Genomic DNA, 27637 nt, shown 5'->3' on the forward strand with positions numbered 1-27637 from the left:
TGTTTGCCCTTAGTTTGAAGATGTAATCCAGAGACATGGGTTTTCTCCATCTCCTTAGCTAACATACTCTAATTCCACTGATTTCAAACTCGGTCCTCCAGAAAAGTGGAGAGCAACACTTATGCAGAAGTACCAACTAGGCTCGTAATTTAAACAAATGTATTCGTATTTACAGATGGCACATCACAGACTATACTAAAACAATTTTTTAGCACGGCTGTGCTGCGGTCATAGGTAAGAGTACCGTAGACCAGCACAGCCGTGCTTAAAAAAAATTAAAATTAATTTTTTTTTTAAAGTTGTCCAGAACCTCTAGTGAACATTTGCTTTTATACAATGGGTTACCAATTAAATTTTTAAAAAACAGGTCAAACAGTGCAGCTGGAATAACAGCAAAGTAGCTGCATCTGCATTTGTTTAAGCTGTTTTGGATTTCACATGGCATAGAAAATGTGCTCTCTGGTCAGGACACTGTTCAGAGAAGCTAGTCAGGACACTGTTCAGAGAAGCTAGCCATCTACACAGCAAACACAATCATTTCAAACTGACGCTGGTAACACAGCAAACTAGCTGCATTTCATGTCGTTTTACCTGTTTTTCTATCAACATTTCTTTGTATATATCCATAAAAATCACGCTGATTCATGATTTTGATTGGCTGAGAAAAGATGTCCGTTCATTCTATTGGATAGGTTGCCAGAGACTCGATCCAGTCAAAGTATTTTTATTCTGTATCTACGGATGCGACCAAGTCGTTTCTTATCCCTTGCTTGATCGCTAGCTAGCCAACTACGGCTAACAGTCACGTGAAACCGTGTAGCTAGAATAACAGCCAACTAGCTGCATTTAATTTATTTTTACTTGTTTTTCTATTGACATTATTTGTATATAATATATATATGCTGAAAACTGATCATCACACACATGCTGTGTCTACTTGCTCATTCACACAGAAAACTACAGAGGGAAGCAGTACCATCCAGTCAACCATCAGACTACATTGTTTCAACAAGAGAAACCTAAGAGGATATTCAACACTAAGGGCCAATCCAAGGACATCTCAATATCTTTGCAGTAGAAGCTAACAAAACACACAAAAACTGACAAGCTGCACACTGATCAGTAAAGAGAGGCTAACATTCTGTAATGCTCCTTTTCCTCTGCACAGTTCTCTCACAGTGAGAAACAATAGGATTACAGTAGTGTTCTACACTTTCTTCATTTGATCCAATTCACTTACCACTTCTTTAATGAGAATTAAGTGATGGAGTGACTTTAATCTTAGCTGGTCTGAGAGAACTGTTACCAAAAAAGGATACTTTAAAACGGGTCCATTGTCAATCCCCTGAAAACGTAAGATTTTAATATGCAAAAGTCTTGGCTTGTGTGTATCTGTTGGTGTGCTTCTCTCCTGTGTGTGTTTTCTGATGAACTGTTAGAGCACTTGATGTTGTGAAGCATTTACCACAGTCAGAACAAGAGTAAGGCTTCTCTCCCGTATGTGTACGATGGTGTGTTTCTAAGTTTCCCAGTCGAGAGTAACTTCCCCCACAGCCAGAGCAGGAGTATGGCTTCTCTCCTGTGTGCACTCTCTGATGAACTGTCAGAGCACTTGATGTTGTAAAACTCTTTCCACATTCAAAGCAGGAGTAAGGCTTCTCTCCTGTGTGTATACGTTGGTGTTTCTTTAAGCTGCTGTGTCGAGAGAAATTCTTTCCACAGTCAGAGCAGAAGTAAGGCTTCTCTCCTGTGTGTATACGTTGGTGTGATTTCAAGCTGTCCTGTAGAGAGAAACTCGTCCCACATTCAGAGCAGGAGTAAGGCTTCTCTCCTGTGTGTATTCGTTGGTGTTTCTTTAAGCTGCTGTGTTGAGAGAAACTCTGCCCACAGTCAGAGCAAGAGTAAGGCTTCTCTCCTGTATGTATACGCTGGTGACATTTTAATGTATCAATTTGGCTGAAACAAGTCCCACAGTCAGAGCAGAAGTAAGGCTTCTCTCCTGTATGTATTCGCTGGTGACTATTTAACTTATCCAATTGGGAGAAACTCTTTTCACAGTCCGAGCAGGAATAAGGCTTTTCTCCTGTATGTAAACGTTGGTGTATTTTTAAGTTGCTCCGTTGAGAGAACCTCTTCCCACAGTCAGAGCAAGAGTAAGGCTTCTCTCCTGTATGTATTCGTGCATGTGCTTTTAAGGAATCCAATAGGGAGAAATTCTTTCCACAGTCAGAGCAGAAGTAAGGCTTCACTCCTGTGTGTATATGTTGGTGTTTTTTTAAACTGCTCAGTTGAGAGAATCTCCCCCCACAGTCAGAGCAGGAAAAAGGCTTCTCTCCTGTGTGTGTTCTCTGGTGAACTGTTAGGTCAGATGATGTTGTGAAGCATTTTCCACAGTCAGAGCAAGAGTAAGGCTTCTCTCCTGTGTGTATATGTTGGTGTCTTTTTAAGTGGCTCTGTCGAGAGAATCTCCCCCCACAGTCAGAGCAGGAGTAAGGCTTCTCTCCTGTGTGCACTCTCTGATGAACTGTCAGAGAATGTGATGTTGTGAATCTTTTCCCACAGTCAGTACAGGAATACAGATTCTCTCCTGTGTGTATTTTTAGGTGTATTTTTAGCTTTGATAGAAATGGGAAAATCTCCTCACAATGTGGGCAGTGGTGAGACCTCTTAGCTCTGTGATCATCCTGCTGTTGCTCTCTGGATGTAGAGGATGTCTCAACGTGACCTGTGTGAACAACATCAGAAGAAAAAAGTCAGTGGTACAAATATTATGAACACCTGCTCTTTCCATGACAGACTGACCAGGTGACAGCTATGATCCCTTATTGATGTCACTTGTTAAATCCACTTCATATCGGTGTACATGAAGGGAAGGAGACGGGTTAAAGAAAGATTTTTAACATTTTTTTTACATTTTAGTCATTTAGCAGACGCTCTTATCCAGAGCGACTTACACAAAACAGATTTAAGTGCCTTTGAACAGGGTATGATCGTAGGTGCCAGGTGCACCGGTTTGTGTCTAGAACTGTAATGCTGCTGTGTTTTTCATGCTTAACATTTTCCCATATGTATCAAGAACAGTCCACCACCCAAAGGACATCCATCAAACTTTACAACTGTGGGAAGCTTGAGTCAACATTGAGTCAAAACTGGCCAGCCTCTCTGTGGAATACTTTCAATGACTGGAACGAATTGCAAAAAAATAAATAAAAAAAGGTTAAAAAAGGTAAAAAAAATAAATATATATATATATATATATATATATATATATATATATATATATATATATTTATTTTTTCGCTGAAGCTGGAGACTTATAATTTTCCTCACTAACTTTAAACATCAGCTCAACGATCGCTGCAGCTGTACATAGCCCATCTGTAAATAACCCACCCAAGCAAGCGCTGTGTGCATATTATGTGTGCCAAATAGGTGCTGTTAGATTACAAGAAAAATGTTCTGACTATTTGGAACAACGTAAACAACAAAATAAATTATAAGCATAACCGAGTCTGTTGAATCATTTGGTTAAGCCTTTATTACAGCATAGCAAAGATAAAAAAACAGCTGAATTTTTAAAATTGTTTATCCGACATGTTGCGTGAGGCTTTGTGCTCACGGAATCAGTAGGCTATTAAAAACAAACAGGCAACACAAGCAGGATCGGTCTTATTTCTGCAGCTATACACTACCGGTAAAAAGTTTCAGAACACCTACTCATTCAAGGGTTTCTTTATTTTTAATATTTTCTACATTGTAGAATAATAGTGAAGACAAACTATGAAATAACAGATATGGAATCATGTAGTAACCAAAAAGAAAAGTGTTAAAATCAAAATATATTTTATAGCCATTGTTTGACACACGTTACTGGCTCAGACCACTGTTTTGGGAAACGAGTACCGGTAAGTTTCATTATGAAAAATTATCTAAACGGGCAAATTTATGAACGCGATGTGCTTTATCTATTACCTAGAGCACAAGTTGACTACAGCTGTTTAAAAAAGTCACTTAGCAGAATGCTATCAAAATGCTAACAAGCACTAAGGAATCCTCATAGAGAATACTAAATGCTAATGAGCGCATTGCGAACATTTTGTACAGTTTCTGACAAACTATACAAATATACAGGTAACTCAAAAACACTAGTCAGTTTGCTGCACCCCCAAACGAATATTAGCCTGCAAGGCTCTTGATCCAGGAGGGCATTCTCTGCTGTTACCAAGCGAATGCTTGATTTTAGAAGAAGCTAACCACTTAGCTAGGTAGCTAACTAGCTACTAAATTAGCAAACCATTTAACACATTGTAGACTGTTAACTTAACAGATGTTAGATATCTAGCTGGCAAACATTTAGTTGTGAATTCCATACTGTAATTAGATGGCGCATGCTGCACAACAGTGATTGACTGAAAAGGCTCTGGGGCCTGTTGCACAAAAGTAGAATTAAGACATCCGGGATAAATGACTCAGCTGAGCTCAATGAAGCCAAAACATGTGCGTCCAGGCTTAATTGGTTGCACAAAGACCAAGCCAGGATGAGCAGACACGGATTCATTAAGCCAGGTGAAACCAATCCTGGATAGGTGCGCGCTCACGGCTCACTCAAATAGACCCCGCCACAGATCACAGATTAACTGATTTACCATGGCAACTAGAGCCGCGTACTTTTCCCCGTCGGAAGCACAAATCCTCATGGAGGCATACGAGGAGGTAAAATATATAATTAAGAAGAAAGGCAACACCGCCACAGTGATAAAGCAAAGAGAAAAAGCGTGGCAAAGTATTGCAGACCGCCTGAATGCGTAAGTAGTGCACAATTACACAGTCACCGCTCCGCTGAAACATCACAATTACAATTCAAATATTTAATTCACATCTCCAAAAATGCAGTTGTACTGTAATTATGAAACGGTTAAATTTTTAATTGAAATGCACTGCAGATATGAGTGAAATTGTGTAAAGTAACTCCATCACACTGTATAAAGCTATGATAGATTTTTTGATATTTTTACTGAAAACAAGACAAAAATACCAAGTAATTTTTTGCAGTGTGACTCCATTAAATGTGTGTGTGTGTGTGTGTGTGTGTGTGTGTGTGTGTGTGTGTGTGTGTGTGTGTGTGTGTGTGTGTAGATTAAACATGAACGGGCCAAAACGGACATGGCAGCAGGTCAAAATCAAATACAAGAACATTCTGCAGAATGGTATGGTCCCTGACTAATATTTAACAAAGCACAAGCATATATTGTACCCAGAAGGTGCCTGCTCACACATTGTCTGTACTGTTTTAGCAGTGAAAAAGAATACCCACAGACAAGGCACGGGTGGTGGGTCACCAAAGGCTGACCTTACCCCAGCAGAGGACATGGCCTTGGAGCTAAATAAAGGCAGGCCCGTCTTAGAGGGGATCCCTGGGGGGGAAAGAGACGAGCATAGGTTCCTCCCAAGATGCCACCCGCTTCATTCAAGGTATGTCCTTCCATCTCTACATGGGATACAACCACATTCATATTGAATCAATTTGGACTGTCTGACTTTGGTTTACCTATTGCCTTGCAGTGTCTGGCAGCACTGTGTTCCTGTTAGAGCCACCAGCACAAGCACCAGACGATGCTGATCCAGTGAGTACTCCATCAAAGGCATACTGTAGGCCTGGCATGTCTTGTCTACTAGCTTCAATATGAATCCGATTAAATGTGATAGGGTGAAGGCCCCAGTGCAGCAGCAACAGCACATGATGGAGACGATGATGAGGAGGAGACCATCTCTCTGGATTCCAGAAGGCATGAGGTATCATGTTAAGACTGTGAAAGTACTATTTACTCTACAATGGTGAGGAGTCCTCATCAAAATCAAAAAATCTAATTTCTTTTACAGGACCCAGATGCTATACAGTGGGAAAACCAGCCTGGCAACATAGTGCGTATTAATAAAAGGACACCACATCCTGCCAAATTCCAGCTGCGCTAATTGTATTGTGTTCACAGAGCTCACAAGCTATCAGAAAGTTGTATGGCAACCACCTCCGGCGCCAAATAGAACTGGCAGACATAGACATTCAGTACAAGAAGAAAAAGATGGAAAATCTTGCACTGGAGTCCGAAATAAAAAAGAGGACAATTAGGAAACTGGACCTTGAAATAAAAAACTTGAGAGGGAGGTGAGATATGCCTTCAATGTACACTGTATGCTAACTGTAACACAAATGTATTAATCATTATTTTTCTTTCCTCCCCAGCTCCAAGAAGATGACACAGCTCAAAATAAAAATTAGGTATATTCTCGTAAAGTCAAGTGAGCCATGACATATGAGCTCTTATTGTGAGCACACAGGACGGTGGCATCTTTCTAAGGTTTTTTTTATTTTCCCAGCAATCAGTACAACCAAGTCATCGTTATAAGGCATCGCCCTCTTTTGCCCACCCCCAGCACCAGGTGTGGCCACTAGCCTATATGAAGGCCCAAAATTGTGTGTTCCTTTCTGCTCTGACAATGGCATGCCCATTCGTGCGAGATGTGGTGGATGAAGAAGCACTTGTGCTGAGGAGAGCCTTCAGGCGAGAAAGGGTCTTCAGGGACCGGTTGGACCCACTGGCCTTCCCTGATGACCATCTATATGAAAGATACAGGTTTTCTGCAGATGGCATCAGGTATCTATGCAGACTACTGGGTCCCAGGATTAAGCACCGCACTGCACGGAGCCATGCACTGAGTGTGGAGCAAATGGTTTGTGTGGCCGTGCGCTTTTTTTCTAGTGGAGCCTTCCTGTACTCAGTGGGGGATGCAGAACAGCTGAACAAGGCCACAATTTGCCGCACAATAAGGAGTGTGTGTCTGGCTATCAAAGCATTAGCAGATGTCTTCATCTCCTTCCCTGGCCACAGAAGACTCTGTGACATCAAAGAGGAGTTCTATAGGATTGCAGGTAAGAGGATCTACAAATTACAGGACAACTGTTAACACATAGTAGGATACTCATTACTTTGTGTGACAGGTTTCCCCAATGTCATTGGTGCAGTGGACTGCACACACATAAGGATAAAAGCCCCCTCAGGTGCCCATGAGGCCGATTTTGTGAATAGGAAATCCTTTCACAGCATTAATGTTCAGGTGAACATAACTTTTTGATATTGTCCATTGACGAACACTCTGCATTGCCAGTGATGTGCATTGATTGGTGTAATATTCCTCATCTTATGATTTCAGATGGTCTGCAATGCTGACTGTGTGATCAGCAATGTTGTGGCAAAATGGCCTGGCTCAGTCCATGACTCCAGAATCTTTCGGGCCTCTGAAATCTATCAGTGCCTATCACAAGGTAAGCCACACAACCCCTATTTATAACCATCATGGCTGTGTCAAGAATATCACTGTGTTTATGAGGTAGTAATGATGAGATTTTGTGTTGACAGGTGAATTCTCTGGTGTGCTGCTGGGAGACAGGGGGTATGGCTGCCAGCCTTTTCTCCTGACACCTTTCACAGACCCCCAGGAAGCACAGCAGGCCTACAACCATGCCCATGCCAGGACCAGGGCCAGAGTTGAAATGACCTTTGGCCTCCTGAAGGCACGCTTTCACTGCCTTCACAAATTAAGGGTCAGCCCTGTTAGGGCATGTGATATTACTGTGGCTTGTGCTGTCCTCCACAATGTGGCCTGCCTGAGGAAGGAGAGGGCCCCCAGAGTGCCACCAGCCATGGACTGGGACAATCCGGCAATCTTCCCTGATGACGACAGTGGTCGGCTGCTGAGGGACCAATATGTGTTGAATTATTTTAGTTAGTATGTGTGCTTTCAATTTTGGTTAAATATGTCCTGCGGTGGCAGAGGAATTGGGTTTTTTTGGGTTCGTTTTTTTACGAATTTGGCCTCTTATGATGTTTGTGCGGTATACTGTGTGTAATACAAGGCTGCAGGGAGGCTACTGCATCCATTCATTTGTCTGTTCAGTTGATGTGTATGGATTTGTCCTGCATTTATTTTAGTGTGCAGACATGCAGGGTGTGTTATATACAGACCTTTGAATGTGTATGTATCATTTTGTATAATATGCTTGGATTCTGTGCTTTCCATCTTGTAGTCACTGTGACTTCAGTTTCGAAAGGAGCTGATGGTTTACCTGCTTTGTTTTGTCCTTATTCAATAAAGGAACATAATGTTACACATTGTGTTTTTATATTCATATGGAATGTGTATTTGTTTATATGACAGAGTACTAGGGCCACACTGAAGAAAAAGGATAAAGTCATAAATTTATGAGGCTGGTTCTTTCTGCAGAAAAGCTACATATTGTTTTTACAGTTTTGATACTTATGACAATGTGATACTTAATATTCTGGCACATCAGCATGTCTTTGTTTATGAAACCATACTGAAGTACAATTTCACGAAATGCCCCACATCTGTCATTTTAACAACTGTCCTCCTTTAAAACAACCGGTTACAATATTATTACTTGTGTTTTTTTCCCCTCTGTGGCCCTAATATTCTATCATTTTATATATAGCCTTATAGTCTATGGGAAACTGTAAATTATCTAATGATAGCAACATAATCTAAAAATTATTTTTTATCCAAAATCATTGAAATTAATGATCACAAACGTTTAAATAATGACAGTGGGTCTAGTTATGTGATAACAATGTATAGTGAGCAGTGAAATAACTAGTGGTTTCCATTTGTGGTGACTGCTGACTGACATTAGGGATGAGATTAAATAGATCCTGGAATTTAGCCTGGTCTGGAGCAGGCTAGCTCCACAGAATAAATCTCCATGGTAATTTATACCATAACATATCCTCCTGCCCCCTATCCATCTTTAGTGCAACCGGATTACGGATCAATTGAGCCAGGATCACCAAGATATCCTGGCTTAATCCCTTATCCTAGTTTTGTGCAACAGGCCCCTGGTCTCTTCTCGTTGTGTGTTTGTCATCAAACACCACGTGACTGGGGGACTACCGTAAACTACATAATAATGTGACAGATGTAATGAAGAAAACAATGTTCTTTATCTCCTAACGTACTGAAAATTGACATTAGTCATTTAGCAGACGCTCATATCCAGAGCAACTTACAGTAATGAGTGCATACATTAATACTTTTTTCATACTGGTCCCCCATGGGAATCGAACCCACAACCCTGGCGATGAGAGGACCATGATCTACCAACTGAGCTACACAGGACAGACATCTACCTTCTCAATGAAACAGTTCATCATGAAACAGTTCTACTGCAACTTTTCATACACAGTGGGAAGTTGGAATGAATAACAAACTTAGTTAGATAGAACCTGTGCTTACCATGAGAAACAGATTTCCCAATCTTCTCCTCCTCTTCATCTTTAATGTTGACATTCAGCTCCAGTGTTTGACTGCAGTCTTCCAGCTTCACTGATGCCATCTCTGGATCCTGCAGTGCGAACTGGGCTCCACTGTCACAATTAGGACCCCAGTGACTGTAGGTTTTAGATTTGGACTCAGTGTGGAAGGAGAGAGGCAGCCTGGGTTTGTCCTCACTGTTGATGTTACCGGTCTCAGACTTAATCTCAGTCGGCCTGTAGTAATAAAGACAAACGGACACAAAAGTTAAATGTCTTGGCAGTTCAGGTACATTGTATATTCTCTAAAAATATTATAATTTTTTCTTGTTCAATTATCTAATTTCAACAGGTCAGGTAGCTAAGCATTGACAGCAAAACACTAATTGACATTTGACAAGTATACACTATAAATTAGGCTACACAACGTAAGTGCACTTAATCTATAGTAGATTTCCCAAATTCACATAAATGACAAAAAAACATTTAGTACAAGGTTGCAGTTTGTTTTAGGCAGCACTATGTACCATTTTACGGCAAGCTGTACCAGAGCGTCAAGTCTAGGTCAAAAAGGCTCCTTAACAGCTTTTACCCCTAAGCCATAACACTGCTGAACAATTAATCAAATGGCTGCCAGAACTATTTGCATTGACCCCAGTGAGGTCAACGCTTGTTGTATTCGGCACGTGACACACTTCACTGTATTATTTCACTCAAAGACCAATTGTATTTCCCGTTCACACCAGTAACAATTATAGATAAAGATGGAAACTGAATGTGTCTGAATATTAGTACACATGTAGAAAACTGATCATCATTACATTCAGCTTCAAAACAGTAGTGCAACCGTAAAATTGCCTCTCTTTGACGCAGACAGAGTGGGCACCGCCATTTTCCCAGCTCGTGAATTTTACACAAAACGACATGTAAAACAAACTCCGAAATCTCAAATAAATTGATTCTTTATTAAATTACCTTGACGAAATGATGTACATCCACTCAGGCAAACCGAAAGTCTCTAACTAGCTAACGTTATGTAAATTGAACATTATTTTTATCACGTTCTTCACTCACTCTGACATAAAAATAGAACATAAAACCTTAACTAAACGTGATAATACCTTAAAGTTTTTTATGACATGTTCTTTCGATATTAGAAAGTTTAAACGTGCTATTACATACCTGTAACAATGAATTTGAAACGGAGACAAAAGTAATCGACTCTACTGCACAATTCTGGCGCTTTCTTTGTTATGAAGAATGATGCGCGCCTGACCGGAACTTCCTGTTCTCCCACTACAGCCACAGAGTTCCTAAACCAAGAGACGCAACAACGCGAGACTTGCGAGAACGCTTGGGAATCAGACCAAGCCGGGGTTTGAGAAGTTAAGGAAAGAAGTGAACAATTCTGATGCTTTTGCAGCGCCTAATGGGGATCCTAATAAATACCAAAAAGATTAGTAGGTTGATACTCTTCTTCCAACATCAGTAAAACCGATTGACTTTCCTCCTTCTTTCCATCTACACCAGGGGCGAAAATCTGATATCAACTTTGGGGGGGACAATTACATGAAATTTTCTCAAGAGCAATTCCTGAGGGGGACACCAAAAGTAGTGCTGTAACACATAGCCTACATTGTAATATGGTAAATGTATATTGAGGAACCAAAGAAATAAGGTGTTTGCCGTACTCCTAACTACCGGTACCCAAAACTACACAACTACTCACAACAGCAATACCATTGCCTTTAACAAATCTTAGTTCAGTCACCAGTTTAAGTTGAGAGTGGGGGTATCAATGGCATTTTCCAATTATGTTCCTATTTTACAAGTAAAAAAAATGGAGAACCTTTCATAATGTTGCCAAACAAAGACTCAACAAACTTACCTGAGACTCCCTGTCTCTGCCAGTCTGTCCCTGCATATCTGTCCCCAACTCTGCTGTCTGTGTGCCATCTGTTGCCTGCTCTGCCTAATGACATCATTGTGAAACATTTCTATTAGAATTTCATTTCTTTCTTATGAACATTTTATCAACTAATCTTTGAGATATTAGGCTACTAGGGTTCTTACTTTGCGTTTTGGTGTACTGAAAAATACTCTGATGTCCGTCTTTTATTTTTCTGCCATTTTTCTACCTGGTTGGCTGGCTACACACACACACAGTGTGTAGGTTATTTACAGTAGGAGATGGGCTTCTATCATCTTATCTTTTATCATTCTATTTGGGCTTCGATCTAAAAGGTAGCTAGCAAATGTGAAACGGATTAAAATGACAAGAGTTGACAGCTGTATGAGTTCACCATTTACACAACATATGCTGCAACCTTTTGTAATTTTAATAGTTTGTTTCATATTGGCTGGCTTCCAACAATAGCTGAATTTGCAAAGCTAGCGAGCACCAATTCAGTTTCAGTGGTGTTTGCTATAATCTTTGCTACCCGGGTTAAATAAAATAAATAAATAAAAGTTCCCTTGAGACAATTTAGCTTTTGCAACGAGACCATTAAATATATTTAAGACAATGGTAGAAGAGAGTGTAGTTCTGTTCAGTTTGGACTTCAGTTTATCGCTAACCTTATCACAGGGACTTTGAAGCACTAACTTACATCATCTGCATGCTGATCTCGGAATAAATTGACGATAGCAAAGATTCCATCTTTGACGAGGCCACATAAATGGAATAGGTACTAGCTAGCTTAATAGTTAATATTTGCGCACTAGCTCTGCATATTCAGCTAGTGTGTGTGCGCGATTGACTGGATTAACCTCACGTCAGTTACGTTCATTGAGTGCCTTTCAGACAGTGGCTACGACCCCTCTGTTCCCTTGCCAGTGGATCAAACCATTGTGAGGAAAAGGGTGGGGGGGTCGCAATCTTTTGAAACTTAAAAACACGCTATTAAGTGTCTATAATCAGCACAATTGCTTTCATTGCGTATTATTAATATTATTTAAATTACATAGTTATGTTTCAGTGATATATTGGGGGGGACAAATCATATTTTTCCAAGTTGGGGGGGTCGTGTCCCCCCCGTCCCCCCCGGGATTTCCGCCCCTGATCTACACACGGTTTAGTGCTCCAAACACTCCAGGAATCTTCTGCATAAGAAGATGAACCTCATTGTCCGAGGAAACTCCAGATATAACACATTTTGTACGACCTTTACATAACACCTTTATTAAACTCACCAGATCATTTTCTATCAATGAATGTCGACTTGATGAAGCAATAAGGCACAAGGGGGTATGGTATATGGGCAACACACCACGGCTAAGGGCTGTTCTAAGCACAACGCAACGCGGAGTGCCTGGCCATATACCACAAACCCCAGGGGTGCCTTATTGCTATTATAAACTCGTTACCAACGTAATTAGAATAGTAAAAAGTAATGTTTTATCATACCCCTTGTATATGATCTGATATATTACGGCTTTCAGCCAATCAGCATTCAGGGCTTGAATCAGGTTCATTATTGTAAATAAATACCCTTTGCGCATGTGCATAACTATAGATAAATCCGACAGGAGAGTTTGAGAGATGAAAGCTGGCAGAGGATCTCGAAATCTCTGAGCAAGAAACATTTGGATGAACATAAAAAAAACGAATGTTAGGCTAATTTATGGCAATTGTGCAGTTATTATGTGCCAGATTGTAAGACTACAACCGTTATAAATGACCTATTTGCGAGATTGACTTGTCATTTCAAAAGACATAGGCAACAGACTAAAATCTGAGTTTATGTTTCTAATTACATTTTGACATAGTTTGCTTGGATAAAGGCAGGTAGCCTGATAGACCTACATATCATTTCAGATAGTCTACAGTAGCCTAGACAAGATGTAGGCAAGATGTAAACTGAACGATTTAGCAGCTTGCTTACTTCAAATTTCCAGACTAATTTATTCAACATGAAAGGGAGGCAATTTCTCAATTACCTGCTGGAATAGGCTACTGAGGGATGGGCTCATCATTTCAATCACTGAATTAAATATGAACAATATGAATATTAACTGAATATCGTTGTCAACAACAGCCAGTGTTTTTTAACATTTGTTTTACCTGTAGCCTAATCTGACTACTGTTACTGTCAATCTAATGCGTTCATAATAAAATTAATAACATTTCTGTTTGAAAAAGCTAGCCTTAGCTTTCCTAACTGATTGAGTATATTGGTTCCTGACTTTCCTGAAAGGTTGCATATCACGGTGGCTATTCGATGCTAATGCAGAACGCCACAGGATGTTTTTGTGCTGGTCAAGGGCAATCAAGTCTGGGGTGAACCAAGGGCTATATCTGTTCTTAGTTTTACATTTTTTGAATGGTGCATGCTTATTTAAGATGGATAGGAAAGCACTTTTAAAGAGCAACCAGGCATCCTCTACTGACAGGATGAGGTCAATATCCTTCCAGGATACCCGGGCCAGGTCGATTAGAAAGGCCTGCTCGCTGAAGTGTTTTAGGGAGCGTTTGACAGTGATGAGGGGTGGTCGTTTGACCGCAGACCCATTACGCATGCAGGCATTGAGGCAATGATCGCTGAGACCCTGATTGAAGACAGCAGAGGTGTATTTAGAGAGCAAATTGGTCAGGATGATACCTAAGAGGGTGCCCATGGTTTCGGATTTAGGGTTGCAACTGGTAGGTTCCTTGATCATTTATGTGAGATTGAGGGCATCTAGTTTAGATTGTAGGACGGCCGGGGTGTTAAGCATGTCCCAGTTTAGGTCACCTAACAGTACGAACTCTGAAGATAGATGAGGGGCAATCAATTCACATATGGTGTCCAGGGCACAGCTGGGGGCTGAAGGGGGTCTATAACAAGCGACAACGGTGAGAGACTTGTTTCTGGAAAGGTGGAATTTTAACATCAGCACTCCATTATTGGTCAGACCAACCATACCCAGGTGCATGCTGATCAGCGTAATGTTTACATAGCAGGTTAAGAGAACTAACCTGGCAGGTTGGGATAATTCACATGGCCGGTTTGGAGAATGAAGTTAACATTAGGAAAATGGTTAGGATAATTAACGTGGCCGGTTTGGATAATGAGGTTAAGGTTAGGAAAAAGGTTAGGGGTTTGCTTAGATAAAATGCTACAGTTGTCAAACAATCAACTGGTTGTGCAACAATCAAATCAGCCACACAAAACGGTCTTGAGTGGCAACAAATCTTCTCAATTAGCTGATTCACTTTCCATACACCCACCTCTGTTGATCCTCCCACTTCAGTCAACACGCCCACTTTCAGACACAATCTATATATGCTGTTACCAAAGACTCTTGCTTATGGCTGGCTGAGCTAGCTAGATTTTTCTACCCAGAGACCACCAAAGAAAATCCTGATTGGATATTTTTTTCTCTTCAGTGTTAACCCTTCTCTTTCCAACAACAACTGAAGAGATGAAATTAGAAAATGTTTACAATTATTGTTAAAACGAAATACAAATGAAAATAATTGTAACGATGAAATACAAATTAGAAACTAAATTTTATTTTAAAAAATATATACATTTTTATCAAGCCTTAGCCTTCTCTGAAGGCCCTCATGGCTCCCCACTGCTGAGATCTAGATTAAATCATCCTGACTTAAAATCTAGACTAGGACAAATCTGAGACTATTTTAAACCGTGTCTGAGAAAAGCCATTTCAGTTAGTACAGTTTAAAAGTGGAATTTATTCTAGGATTAGGCTTAATCTGTGTCAGCTGCACTGCACCATAGAGTTTACTAGATCAATGAAGTGACGATCCATTCAGACCAGCCTTACTGATTGAACTTTCATAACTACATTTGTGCAGTTGGAAGTTCTTCAGTGATGTGTAATGTCATAATTCAACACAGCAATAGACTGGGTCATAACTTATGGAGGTTTAATTTATTAATAGCATTTATAGCTAGAACCTGGTTTTACCATTAATAAAATATTTCCCAATGTTCTCCTCCTCTTCATCTTTAATGATGACATTCAGCTCCAGTGTTTGACTGCAGTCTTCCAGTTTCACTGATACCAACTTTCGATCCTGCAGTGCAAATTGGGATCCACTGTCACAATCAGGACCCAGTGACTGTAGGTTTGTACTCAGTGTGGAAGGAGAGAGGCAGGCTGGGTTTGTACTCACTGTCAATCTGTCAACTCTGGATAGGATCCCAGTCCTAAATAGAGGTCTCAAATCGACCTCCTGGTCCTCCCCTGTTCATGCTACATCCCTTCCCATTGTTACTGTGTGTATGAACACATTTTGAACAATGGCTTCCTAAAATGCTGTGGCGCTTACTAACACAATAGCAAAGGTTGTGGTAGATGTGGACCATCACAGGTGAGTTCACAGCTCTTCCACTCTGAACAATGAGGCATGGAAAGGGAAACGCAAGCTTCCTCTCTGGTACCATTCCCCAATAGTAAGTGGATCATACTTGAATTGTGGTTGTAATATTGTCCCTGGACTTTGGCACCATAGAAAACACTAAATAAATTTTTAAAAATTACAAATATACTGCTCAAAAAAATAAAGGGAACACTAAAATAACACATCCTAGATCTGAATGAATGAAATAATCTTATGAAATACTTTTTTCTTTACATAGTTGAATGTGCTGACAACAAAATCACACAAAAATAATCAATGGAAAATCCAATTTATCAACCCATGGAGGTCTGGATTTGGAGTCACACTCAAAATTAAAGTGGGAAACCACACTACAGGCTGATCCAACTTTGATGTAATGTCCTTAAAACAAGTCAAAATGAGGCTCAGTAGTGTGTGTGGCCTCCACGTGCCTGTATTACCTCCCTACAACGCCTGGGCATGCTCCTGATGAGGTGGCGGATGGTCTCCTGAGGGATCTCCTCCCAGACCTGGACTAAAGCATCCGCCAACTCCTGGACAGTCTGTGGTGCAACGTGGTGTTGGTGGATGGAGCGAGACATGATGTCCCAGATGTGCTCAATTGGATTCAGGTTTGGGGAACGGGCGGGCCAGTCCATAGCATCAATGCCTTCCTCTTGCAGGAACTGCTGACACACTCCAGCCACATGAGGTCTAGCATTGTCTTGCATTAGTAGGAACCCAGGGCCAACCGCACCAGCATATGGTCTCACAAGGGGTCTGAGGATCTCATCTCGGTACCTAATGGCAGTCAGGCTACGTCTGGCGAGCACAATGTAACTCCAAGTCAATCACACTTCTGTGAAATCAAACTGTCCACTTAGGAAGCAACACTGATTGACAATACATTTCACATGCTGTTGTGCAAATGGAATAGACAACAGGTGGAAATTATAGGCAATTAGCAAGACACCCCCAATAAAGGAGTGGTTCTGCAGGTGGGGACCACAGACCACTTCTCAGTTCCTATGCTTCCTGGCTGATGTTTTGGTCACTTTTGAATGCTGGCGGTGCTTTCACTCTAGTGGTAGCATGAGACGGAGTCTACAACCCACACAAGTGGCTCAGGTAGTGCAGCTCATCCAGGATGGCACATCAATGCGAGCTGTGGCAAGAAGGTTTGCTGTGTCTGTCAGCGTAGTGTCCAGAGCATGGAGGCGCTACCAGGAGACAGGCCAGTACATCAGGAGACGTGGAGGAGGCCATAGGAGGGCAACAACCCAGCAGCAGGACCGCTACCTCCACCTTTGTGCAAGGAGGAGCAGGAGAAGCACTGCCAGAGCCCTGCAAAATGACCTCCAGCAGGCCACAAATGTGCATATGTCTGCTCAAACTGTCAGAAACAGACTCCATGAGGGTGGTATGAGGGCCCGACGTCCACAGGTGGGGGTTGTGCTTACAGCCCAACACCGTGCAGGACGTTTGGCATTTGCCAGAGAACACCAAGATTGGCAAATTCACCACTGGCGCCCTGTGCTCTTCACAGATGAAAGCAGGTTCACACTGAGCACGTGACAGACGTGACAGAGTCTGGAGACGCCGTGGAGAACGTTCTGCTGCCTGCAACATCCTCCAGCATGACCGGTTTGGCGGTGGGTCAGTCATGGTGTGGGGTGGCATTTCTTTGGGGGGCCGCACAGCCCTCCATGTGCTCGCCAGAGGTAGCCTGACTGCCATTAGGTACCGAGATGAGATCCTCAGACCCCTTGTGAGACCATATGCTGGTGCGGTTGGCCCTTGTTTCCTCCTAATGCTAGACCTCATGTGGCTGGAGTGTGTCAGCAGTTCCTGCAAGAGGAAGGCATTGATGCTATGGACTGGCCCGCCCGTTCCCCAGACCTGAATCCAATTGAGCACATTTGGGACATCATGTCTCGCTCCATCCACCAACGCCACGTTGCACCACAGACTGTCCAGGAGTTGGCGGATGCTTTAGTCCAGGTCTGGGAGGAGATCCCTCAGGAGACCATCCGCCACCTCATCAGGAGCATGCTCAGGCATTGTAGGGAGGTCATACAGGCACGTGGAGGCCACACACACTACTGAGCCTCATTTTGACTTGTTTTAAGGACATTACATCAAAGTTGGATCAGCCTGTAGTGTGGTTTTCCACTTTAATTTTGAGTGTGACTCCAAATCCAGACCTCCATGGGTTGATAAATTGGATTTCCATTGATTATTTTTGTGTGATTTTGTTGTCAGCACATTCAACTATGTAAAGAAAAAAGTATTTAATAAGATTATTTATTTCATTCAGATCTAGGATGTGTTGTTTAAGTGTTCCCTTTATTTTTTTGAGCAGTATATTTGAGTTTAACCATTACATTTGTTGTAATATTTGTTCTATCTTTTCTGGAGGACAAAACTGAAATTGTAGCCAGCTTTGTATGGCTTGATTAAGAAAGGGCAATACTATAAACAAAATTTCATTTTCAATTAGTCGGAAATGAGAAGTAATCTGTATGAAGGCAAAAAAGCAATTTTTGAACAAAGGATGAGTTTTTCTTAAACCCAAATTGGTTTTCCAGTAGATTAAGTATAATTTATGTATGAGTGAAGGTTTTAGTGAGAGATTTAAAGCTTTAATATTTAATCATTTTAGCCCACCAAACTCATATTCATTATATAAATAGGCACGTTTAATTTTGTCTGGCTTAGCATTCCAAATAAAATGAAATATTTTTTGCTCATATGGTTTTAAAAACAAATCATCTGGAGTAAGCAATGCTATTAGTAAGTAAGTAAACTGTGATTGGACCAAAGAGTTAATCAATGTAATTTTTCCATAAATAGACAAGTATTTACCTCTCCATGGTTGCAGAATCGTATCAATTTTTGCTAACTTTCTATTGAAATTAATTGTGTTAAATGAATTTATATTTTTTGAGATGTGAATACCAAGTATGTCTACTTCACCATCCACCCATTTTATTGGTAAACTACAAGGTAGTGTCAACACTATTTTTTTAACGATCCAATACGTAATATGGTACACTTGTCATAATTATGTTTTAAACCTGAGGCGCTAGAAAAGTGATCAAGATATTCAATGAGACTGTGCAGGGATCCAGATTGCATACTTAAGAAAAAACTCGAGTCATCAGCATACATTGACACTTTTGTTTTTATCCCATGGATTTCTAACACCTTGATGTTCTTGTTTGATGTAATTGTAATAGCTAGCATTTCAATGGCCATAATAAATAGATATGGAGACAACGGACAGCCTTGTTTTACTCCTGTTAAAAGCTCAATACTTTCTGAGAAGTAACCATTGTTTACTATTTTACATCTGGGGTTGCTGTACATAACTTTAACCCATTGTATAAGAGATTCACCAAAATTAAAGTATTCCAGGCATTTATATATAAATTCGAATCGTACTTTATCAAACACCTTTTCAAAATCTGCTATGAAGACCAGACCTGGTATCTTCAATGTTTCATAATGTTCAATTGTTTCAAGTAATTGTTGTATATTATCTCCAATATATCATCCATGTAAAAAACCTGTCTGATCAGGATGAACAATATCTGGTATAACCTTTTGTATTCTATGCTATTGTAACAGTGTAGGTTCCGTCCCTCTCTTCGCCCCCAACCCGGGCTCGAACCAGGGACCCTTGCACACATCAACAACTGACACCCCACGAAGTATCGTTACCCATCGCGCCACAAAAGCCGCGGCCCTTGCAACGCAAGGGGCAACCCTACTTCAAGTCTCAGAGCGAGTGACGTCACCGATTGAAACGCTATTAGCGCGCACCACCGCTAACTAACTAGCCATTTCACATCGGTTACACTCACCCCCCCTTTGACCTCCTCCTTTTCCGCAGCAACCAACGATCCGGGTCACGGCACCAATGTAACAGTGTAGGTTCCGTCCCTCTCTTCGCCCCCAACCCGGGCTCGAACCAGGGACCCTTGCACACATCAACAACTGACACCCCACAAAGTATCGTTACCCATCGCGCCACAAAAGCCGCGGCCCTTGCAACGCAAGGGGCAACCCTACTTCAAGTCTCAGAGCGAGTGACGTCACCGATTGAAACGCTATTAGCGCGCACCACCGCTAACTAACTAGCCATTTCACATCGGTTACACTATGCATTTCGCCAGGATTTTCACATCACAGATGTGAAGTGTTAGAGTCCTCCAGTTTTTTAAATGGACTGGATCTTTATACTTACCACCTGGGTCCTGTTTTAGTAGTAATGAAATCCGACCTTCTTGTTGAGTACCTGAAATTCTACCATTTGTATAAAAGTAATTAAAACATGCTATTAATGGATCTTTGAGTACATCAAAAAAGGTCTGATATCCCTCTACTGGTATACTGTCAAGCCCTGGTGTTTTTCCAGACAGAAAAGATTTTATTGCCTCAGAGCTCCTCTTCTGTAAGTTGGCCTTCACACCGGTCTTTCTGTAAATGTGTTAATTTTACATTATTATAATTATTAATATTATTATTATTATTATTATTATTATTATTAGGAAAGAAATCCTTACAGTTATCATTCAGTGGAAATGGAGACTGAAAAGAAAAATATTTTAAGCATATGTTTTCTTCCTCTTTCAAAATTTAATTTGGTGAATCATGGATAACTCCATCATTTGTAATGAGTTTCTGTAAATTCTTTTTCTTAGAATTTCTGTGTTGAAGATTCAAACAATTGTGTGTATTTTCCCCCATTTTCCATCCAATTGGCTTTATTTTTGTAATACATTACACTTGATTGTTCTTGAATAAGTACCTCCAGTTCTTTTTGTTTTTCCTGTAACATATTTTGTGCCTCTATAATACAGTTTCCATTACCATCTACCTGCTCTGTTACTTCCTCTATTTCCTTTATTAGTCTAATCTCTTTAGACCTAAACCGCTTTTGTTTTAATGATGAGTATTGTATTGAATGGCCTCTAAAAGTATATTGAAAGTGTCCCCTACAATAAGGGGATCTGCTATGTTGTACAAAAAAAAAGTAAATTATGAATTATTTTGTCTTTGTTAAGAACAAATTGTCATCCAATAGGCTTTAATTAAATTTCCAATATCCCTGTCCATGTGGAAATTCTGTAAGAGCTATGTGGAGGCCAATTAGATTGTGGTCCGATCGCATACAGTCTCATATTAATACTTTAAAAAAAAACGTTGATGCCAGCAAGAACAAGACTAGGAAGTAATCAAGACGGCTAGCTTGATTAAGCCTCCTCCATGTATAACTCACTAGGTCAGGGTTTTTCAACCTCCATATATCCACTAGTTCTAATGTATCCATGATCTTTGTAATCTCCTTAAGTGCTTGAGGGTGATAGTTTGTAGAATGACTTCCTTTACATTGAGGTTCTTAAAACCGTATTATAATCTCCCACCATAATAATAGATTATTTCGTTGCTTGTGAGCTCAACAGATTATTAAATATATTTTCAAAAAAGTGTGGATCATCATTATTTGGACCATATAGATTAATTAGCCAGATCTGTTTTTGGTCCAATAGCATATTTAAAATAAACCATCTTCCTTGCGGATCTATTTGCACAATCGGATAAAAATGTATATTAATTAGTATAATCACCCCTTTTGAGTTTCTTTGACCATGACAAAAATATATTTCTCCCTCCCATTCCTTTTTCCACCCAACCTCATCTATAGTTGTAGAATGAGTTTCCTGTAAACAATATGTACGATATTATTTATCTTTTAGCCATGTAAAAAAAAATATATATATACATTTTATGAATACTTGACCAGTCTCAACGTCAACAGTGAAGAGGCGACTCCGGGATGCTGAGCCATATCTCAGACTGGCCAATAAAAATAAAAGATTAAGTTGGGCAAAAGAACACAGACACTGGACAGAGGAACTCTGCCTAGAAGGCCAGCATCCCGGAGTCGCCTCTTCACTGTTGAGGTTGAGACTGGTGTTTTGCGGGTACTATTTAATTAAGCTGCCAGTTGAGGACTTGTGAGGCGTCTGTTTCTCAAACTAGACACTCTAATGTAATGTACTTGTCCTCTTGCTCAGTTGTGCACTGGGGCCTCCCACTCCTCTTTCTATTCTGGTTAGAGCCAGTTTGCGCTGTTCTGTGAAGGGAGTAGTATATAGCGCTGTACGAGATCTTCAGTTTCTTGACAATTTCTCACATGGAATAGCCTTCATTTCTCAGAACAAGAATAGACTGATGAGTTTCAGTAGAAAGTTCTTTGTTTCTGGCCATTTTGAGCCTGTAATCGAACCCACAAATGCTGATGCTCCAGATACTCAACTAGTCTAAAAAAGGTAGGTTTTATCGCTTCTTTAATCAGAACAGTTTTCAGCTCTGCTAACATAATTGCAAAAGGGTTTTCTAATGATCAATTCGCCTTTTAAAATGATAAACTTGGATTAGCTAACACAACGTGCCATTGGGACACAGGAGTGATGGTTGTTAATAATGGGCCTCTGTAAGCCTATGTAGATATTCCATCACAAATTTCCAGCTACAATAGTCATTTACAACATTAACAATGTCTACACTGTATTTCTGATCAATTTGATGTTATTTTAAAATGGACAAAAAAAGTGTTTTTTTTCAGAAAAAGTGACCCCAAACTGTTGAATGGTAGTGTACGTTCGTTGTCACTGTTGATATTGTCCTGCAACGAGCTGATCTCCTGGAAGAGATCAGCTAAGGAAACCTAAGAATTTTCTTAGTACCTCTGACTTTGCTAGGTTTCTGTCTATTCGGTGCTGGCTGGCACCCCTTCTATTCCCATGGGGGGTTCCTGTGGACCCACTTTGACGTGGTGGTTTGTTGACCTTTGCTGATTCTGATTTGATAAGCTACAGGTGACAGTTTCACCACAATCTCGTGAGGCCCTGTCCAGTGGGGCAGGAACTTTGCCGCAACGCCCGCAGGGTTGGTGTATATGTAGTACCACACATAATCCCGACCTCAAACACCTTTTTGTCATAATGGGTCTTGTCACCTTCTGCACTTCTCTCCAACTTTCCTTGAGCGTACGCAAAGGTAGTTTGGAGGTGGGTTCGCAAGTCTGTCACGTGTTGATGAGCCATGTAGGCGGTGGCTGCTGGCGACATCTCCCGGTTGGTACAGGAGATGCAGTGGAAGTGTAATTTGCCGGCCCATCATCATCTCGATTGGTGTTATTCCTGTAGACCTGTTGCGTGTGGCTCTGATCGCAATCAGTACCAGTGGGAGTTTGAAGTCTCAATCTTTGTGGTTGGCTGCCACATATTTCCTTAGGATTCTGACGATGTGGGGAGATACTTGTCACATCTGGCCGACCTGGCAAATAGGCCAACCCAGTTGATCTGGATCGAGCTCGAAAATCTAGCTGTCCGGGTTCTTAGCTTTGCTCACAAGCTCCAGAAGAGACAAAATTGGCAAAAGGCCCATTGGCAATTTTTTATTTTACCTTTATTTAACTAGGCAAGTCAGTTAAGAACATTTTATTATTTTCAATGATGGCCTAAGAACAGTGGGTTAACTGCCTTGTTCAGGGGCAGAACGACAGATTTTTACCTTGTCAGCTCAGGGATTCGATCTTGCAACCTTTCGTTTAGTAGTCCAACGCTCTAACCATTAGGCTACCTGCCGCCCCAATGTGGGCAGTAGTAGTAGTGCCCAAGAAGTTAATGAAGTTGGGATACATGTTTGACAGAAACAGTTGTTTGAAAGGCAATAGCTCTTCCATTCCTGTTTCAGTGAGCATGCCAAAGTAAGCTGAACGAAACCTATGATAGTATGCTTGTGAGTGTTCATTTCGAGGTTGTTTGACATTGTTAGCCAACGAGCTATCGTGTTTGCGAGTGGCAGAACAACTGAATTCAACTTTCAAAGCCGTGGAAAGTTTAGCGTAGTCATTTTGCCACGTGTTGCTGTTGTAGACGGATGAACCGTGTCACGTGTCTGTTGGACATTAGCTTCAACAGGTAAAGCCTGTCAGTATTTGTAGCATTAGGGTAGCCATCCAAGGCATCCTCTATGTCTGCTAAGAACGTCTGTGTTGTTTGGCTTTCCTGGACCGGGGTCAAAAACGCAGAGGTTTGACGATTTTGTCAAGGCGATCCCTGCCAAGTGCGCGGGGAGCATCTGCACCCTCCTGTGGGGAATTGTGGGCCAAAAGGCCAAGAGGAAAAGCCAAGCTTTGGTTGTGTTGGCGAGGAGGCGCCAGGTTACTGTGGGCCGAATGGCCAAGAGGAAAAGACTGAGGGACCCCTAAGAGAGGTGAAGTCTGAAATCTCCTGTCGTCTACATTCCTTCGTTCCCTGAGCTCCTGTTGTGAGCTAGGTTGCTCGTTTAGGTAGTCCCACGATAGCGCGTGACTGTTCTGGAGTTCCTCAAGATGATACCTAAGGGTGGTATTCTGCTGCATCACAGAGTCCACCTCGGAGTTGAGGGTGTTTATCTTAGACACGTAGGTGTCGCACTTGCTCCGCCCGGCCTCATACTTATCTGTCATGTTTTTCAGGGAGAGGTCTCGAGTGCGGAGCGAGAAATTAAGTGATGCAATGTCCTCCTTTTGCTTGTTCTCAAATGCAGTTCCTCGGCTAGCAGTTGTTTGTCTTTGTCGGCTTTTATTGTCAACTTCCTGGTTCTCCACCTGTACCTTCAACTCCACAGCTTCCTGCTCGTGCCTCTGCTGGGCACTGAGGTATTGGACCACTGTCCATCTCTGCTGGTGGGCATAGTTTAGGGCTAGACTGGAGAGGACCTTCACAAGGTCTGTGCCTGATGGTCTATTGTGGAGAGCGTCTGTCGCAATATCTGCAGTTTTTTCGCTGATGGCATTGTGATCTAACATTCTCAGCCCCTCGGCATAGTTAGGATTGGCATCACTGCGGAGGTCAGCGATCAATCTTTCCGTGATTGATTGGAGGTTCACTTATTAGCGAGGGAATGGGTGGCAACTCATCCGATAGCTTGCTCATTATAAAGATGATCAGTTATTTCAATTTATATAGTTAGGGTTGAGTTGGAAGCTGCAAACACGACTTAAATCAGTTTATAGACGTCAATGAATCATCAATACTGGATCAGTAATGTGGGAGTTGGGAAAGTTCTATTGATTTATCAATATTAATGATAAATTCAACCTTTATCGGCTATTTGGGCATTAAACTTTAAAATACCTGAAAGCGTTGCTGTATCTATGTTAATGTGGAAAAGGTTAACAATGTCTCAATCAGTTTGTGTATTATCCCAATAAACGACCTGAAAAGGTAGTATGGCAATTTAACTTATTTATTAAATTGAATGAGACAATGATATCCAATCAGTTGAGATTGGTTGGATACCATACAGTGTACCCCGTTGTAACAAACGTGAGCAACAACCTCTCACTCAACGTCAACAAAACAAAGGTGATGATAGTGGACTTCAGGAAAAAGCAGAGGGAGCACCCCCCTATCCACAGGACAGTAGCGGAGATGGTGGAACATTTTAAGTTCATCGGCCTACACATCACAGACATACTGAAATGGTCCACCCACACAGTGTGGTGAAGACGGTGCAACATCGCCTCTTCAACCTCAGGAGGCTGAAGAAATTTGGCTTGTCACCTAAAACCCTGACAAACTTTTACAGATGCAGAATTGAGAGCATCCTGTCGGGCTGTATCACTGCCTGGTACGGCAACTGCACCGCCCTCAACCGCAAGGCTCTCCAGAGGGTGGTGCGGTCTGCACAACACATCACCGGGGGCAAACTACCTGCCCTCCAGGACATCAACCACCCAAGCCACTGCCTGTTTACCCCACTACCATCCAGAAGGCAAGGTCAGTACAGGTGCATCAAAGCTGGGACTGAGAGACTGAAAAACCATTACTAACACAGAGGCTGCTGCCTACATACAGACTCAAATCATTGGCCACTTTAAAAAGTGCCACTTTAATAATGTTTACATATCTTACAATACTCATCTCATATGTTGCATCTTGTCTATGCCGCTCATCCATATATTTATATGTACATATTCTTATTCCATCCCTTTAGATTTGTCTGTATTAGGTAGTTGTGGAATTGTTAGATTACTTGTTAGATATTACTGCATTGTCAGAACTAGAAGCACAAGCATGTCGCTACACTCGCATTAACATCTGCTAATCATGTGTATGTGATCCAATAAAATTTGATTTGAGCATATGGTTGCTGTCACAAGAAATTATAAAAATGTAATTACTTGCTATTCATCACCACCACTTATCCCTGAAAGCTGAAATCCCACTGGATTCCAGCAAAGGCAGGACTTCCAACAATACCAGATCAGTAATGTGGGAGTTGGCTCTAATGAGCTCGCAAATGTAATTTCAATTCAAATAATGTTATTGATGAATCACACCTGTCTAGGCTATTTGGAAATTAAACTTTAATTAACCTGAAAACGTTGCTTAATCTAAGTTAATGTAGAAAGTTCAATCAAATCATATCATACACTATAACCTGAATTATTTAAAAACAACTACTGGCAATTCTTCACCACCAGAGGTCACTAATAGCTCATAGCATTATGTAAATCCCCTACACTGATTTGTGTCAAATATACAACACACGTCAAGGGAAAAGTTTGTTTAATGAGTTACCGTTTCCCAAATTAACTCAAAGAATATATAGATTTCATAGCAGTCACCAATTAATTCATTTGCTCAGTCTCATTCTGAATGTCGCATCATTAGTAAATCTGCACAAACCCGGGTCTCACTAATTATTCCGTACCACACAAATTGAGTTGATTATTTATTTACCAATGAGCTAAATGATAACACAAGATACATATACACAAACAGTCTAGGTTATTGGTTAAAACTTCATACAATGGCAACAGGTCCCTAGTGGACCAACACAAGATGGAGATTTACAGAGAGAGATTGAGAGATAGAGCGCAAATGAGAAATTCAACACTTGGATACATTTGTAAACTATGCTTAGTTTCAGCACTAACACCTTGACCTGAACTGCCCCTGTTATGGGTAAAAAGTGTAATGCATGTATTTACGTGTTGCCACAGTAAGAGCAGAAGAAAGGCTTCTCTCCTGTGTGTGTTCTTTGATGAACTTTTAGCTCAGATGATGTTATGAAGCATTTTCCACAGTCAGAGCAGGAGTAAGGCTTCTCTCCTGTGTGTATACGTTCATGTTGTTTTAGGTGGCTCGATTGAGAGAAACTCGCCCTACAGTCAGAGCAGAAGTAAGGCCTTTCTCCAGTGTGTGTTCTCCGGTGAACTTTTAGAACAGTTGATGTTATGAAGCATTTCCCACAGTCAGAGCAGGGGTAAGGCTTCTCTCCTGTGTGTATACGTCCATGTTGTTTTAGGTAGCTCGAGTTAGAGAAACTCTTTCTACAGTCAGAGCAGGAGTAAGGCTTCTCTCCTTTATGTATACCTTGGTGACATTTTAAGTAGCCCAGTTGAGAGAAGCTCTTCATACAGTCAGAGCAGGAGTAAGGCTTCTCTCCTTTATGTATACCTTGGTGACTTTTTAAGTGAACCAGTTGAGAGAAATTCGCCCCACAGTCAGAGCAGGAGTAAGCCTTCTCTCCTGTGTGTATACGTCCATGTTGTTTTAGGTAGCTCGAGTTAGAGAAACTCTTTCTACAGTCAGAGCAGGTGTAAGGCTTTTCTCCAGTGTGTGTTCTCTGGTGAACTTTTAGAAAAGTTGATGTTGTGAAGCATTTTCCACAGTCAGAGCAAGAGTAAGGCTTCTCTCCTGTGTGCATTCTCTGATGAATTGTCAGAACCCCTGATGTTGTGAATCTCTTCCCACAGTCAGTGCAGAAATACAGATAGCTTTGATAGAATTGGGAAAATCTCCTCACAATGTGGGCAGTGGTGAGACCTCTTAGCTCTGTGATCTCCCTGCTGTTGCTCTCTGGATGTAGAGAATGTCTCAACATGATCTCCTGTGTGAACATCAGAAGAACCAGTCAG

At 41.2% G+C, this 27637-nt stretch overlaps 1 protein-coding gene across 1 annotated transcript; it reads right to left on the minus strand.

The window, feature by feature from the left end:
* Window positions 1-27637, minus strand: LOC106574943 (zinc finger protein 658B-like). Its single transcript, XM_045696789.1, has 2 exons — window positions 26708-27637; window positions 1-2550 (listed from the first exon to the last, which is right to left on the minus strand). Exons 1-2 carry the CDS (start codon window positions 27619-27621, stop codon window positions 1362-1364), a joined length of 2103 nt encoding a protein of 700 aa, XP_045552745.1. The 5' UTR covers window positions 27622-27637; the 3' UTR covers window positions 1-1361.

Source organism: Salmo salar, chromosome ssa16, assembly GCF_905237065.1.
Source record: "Salmo salar chromosome ssa16, Ssal_v3.1, whole genome shotgun sequence".
NCBI lineage: Eukaryota > Metazoa > Chordata > Actinopteri > Salmoniformes > Salmonidae > Salmo > Salmo salar.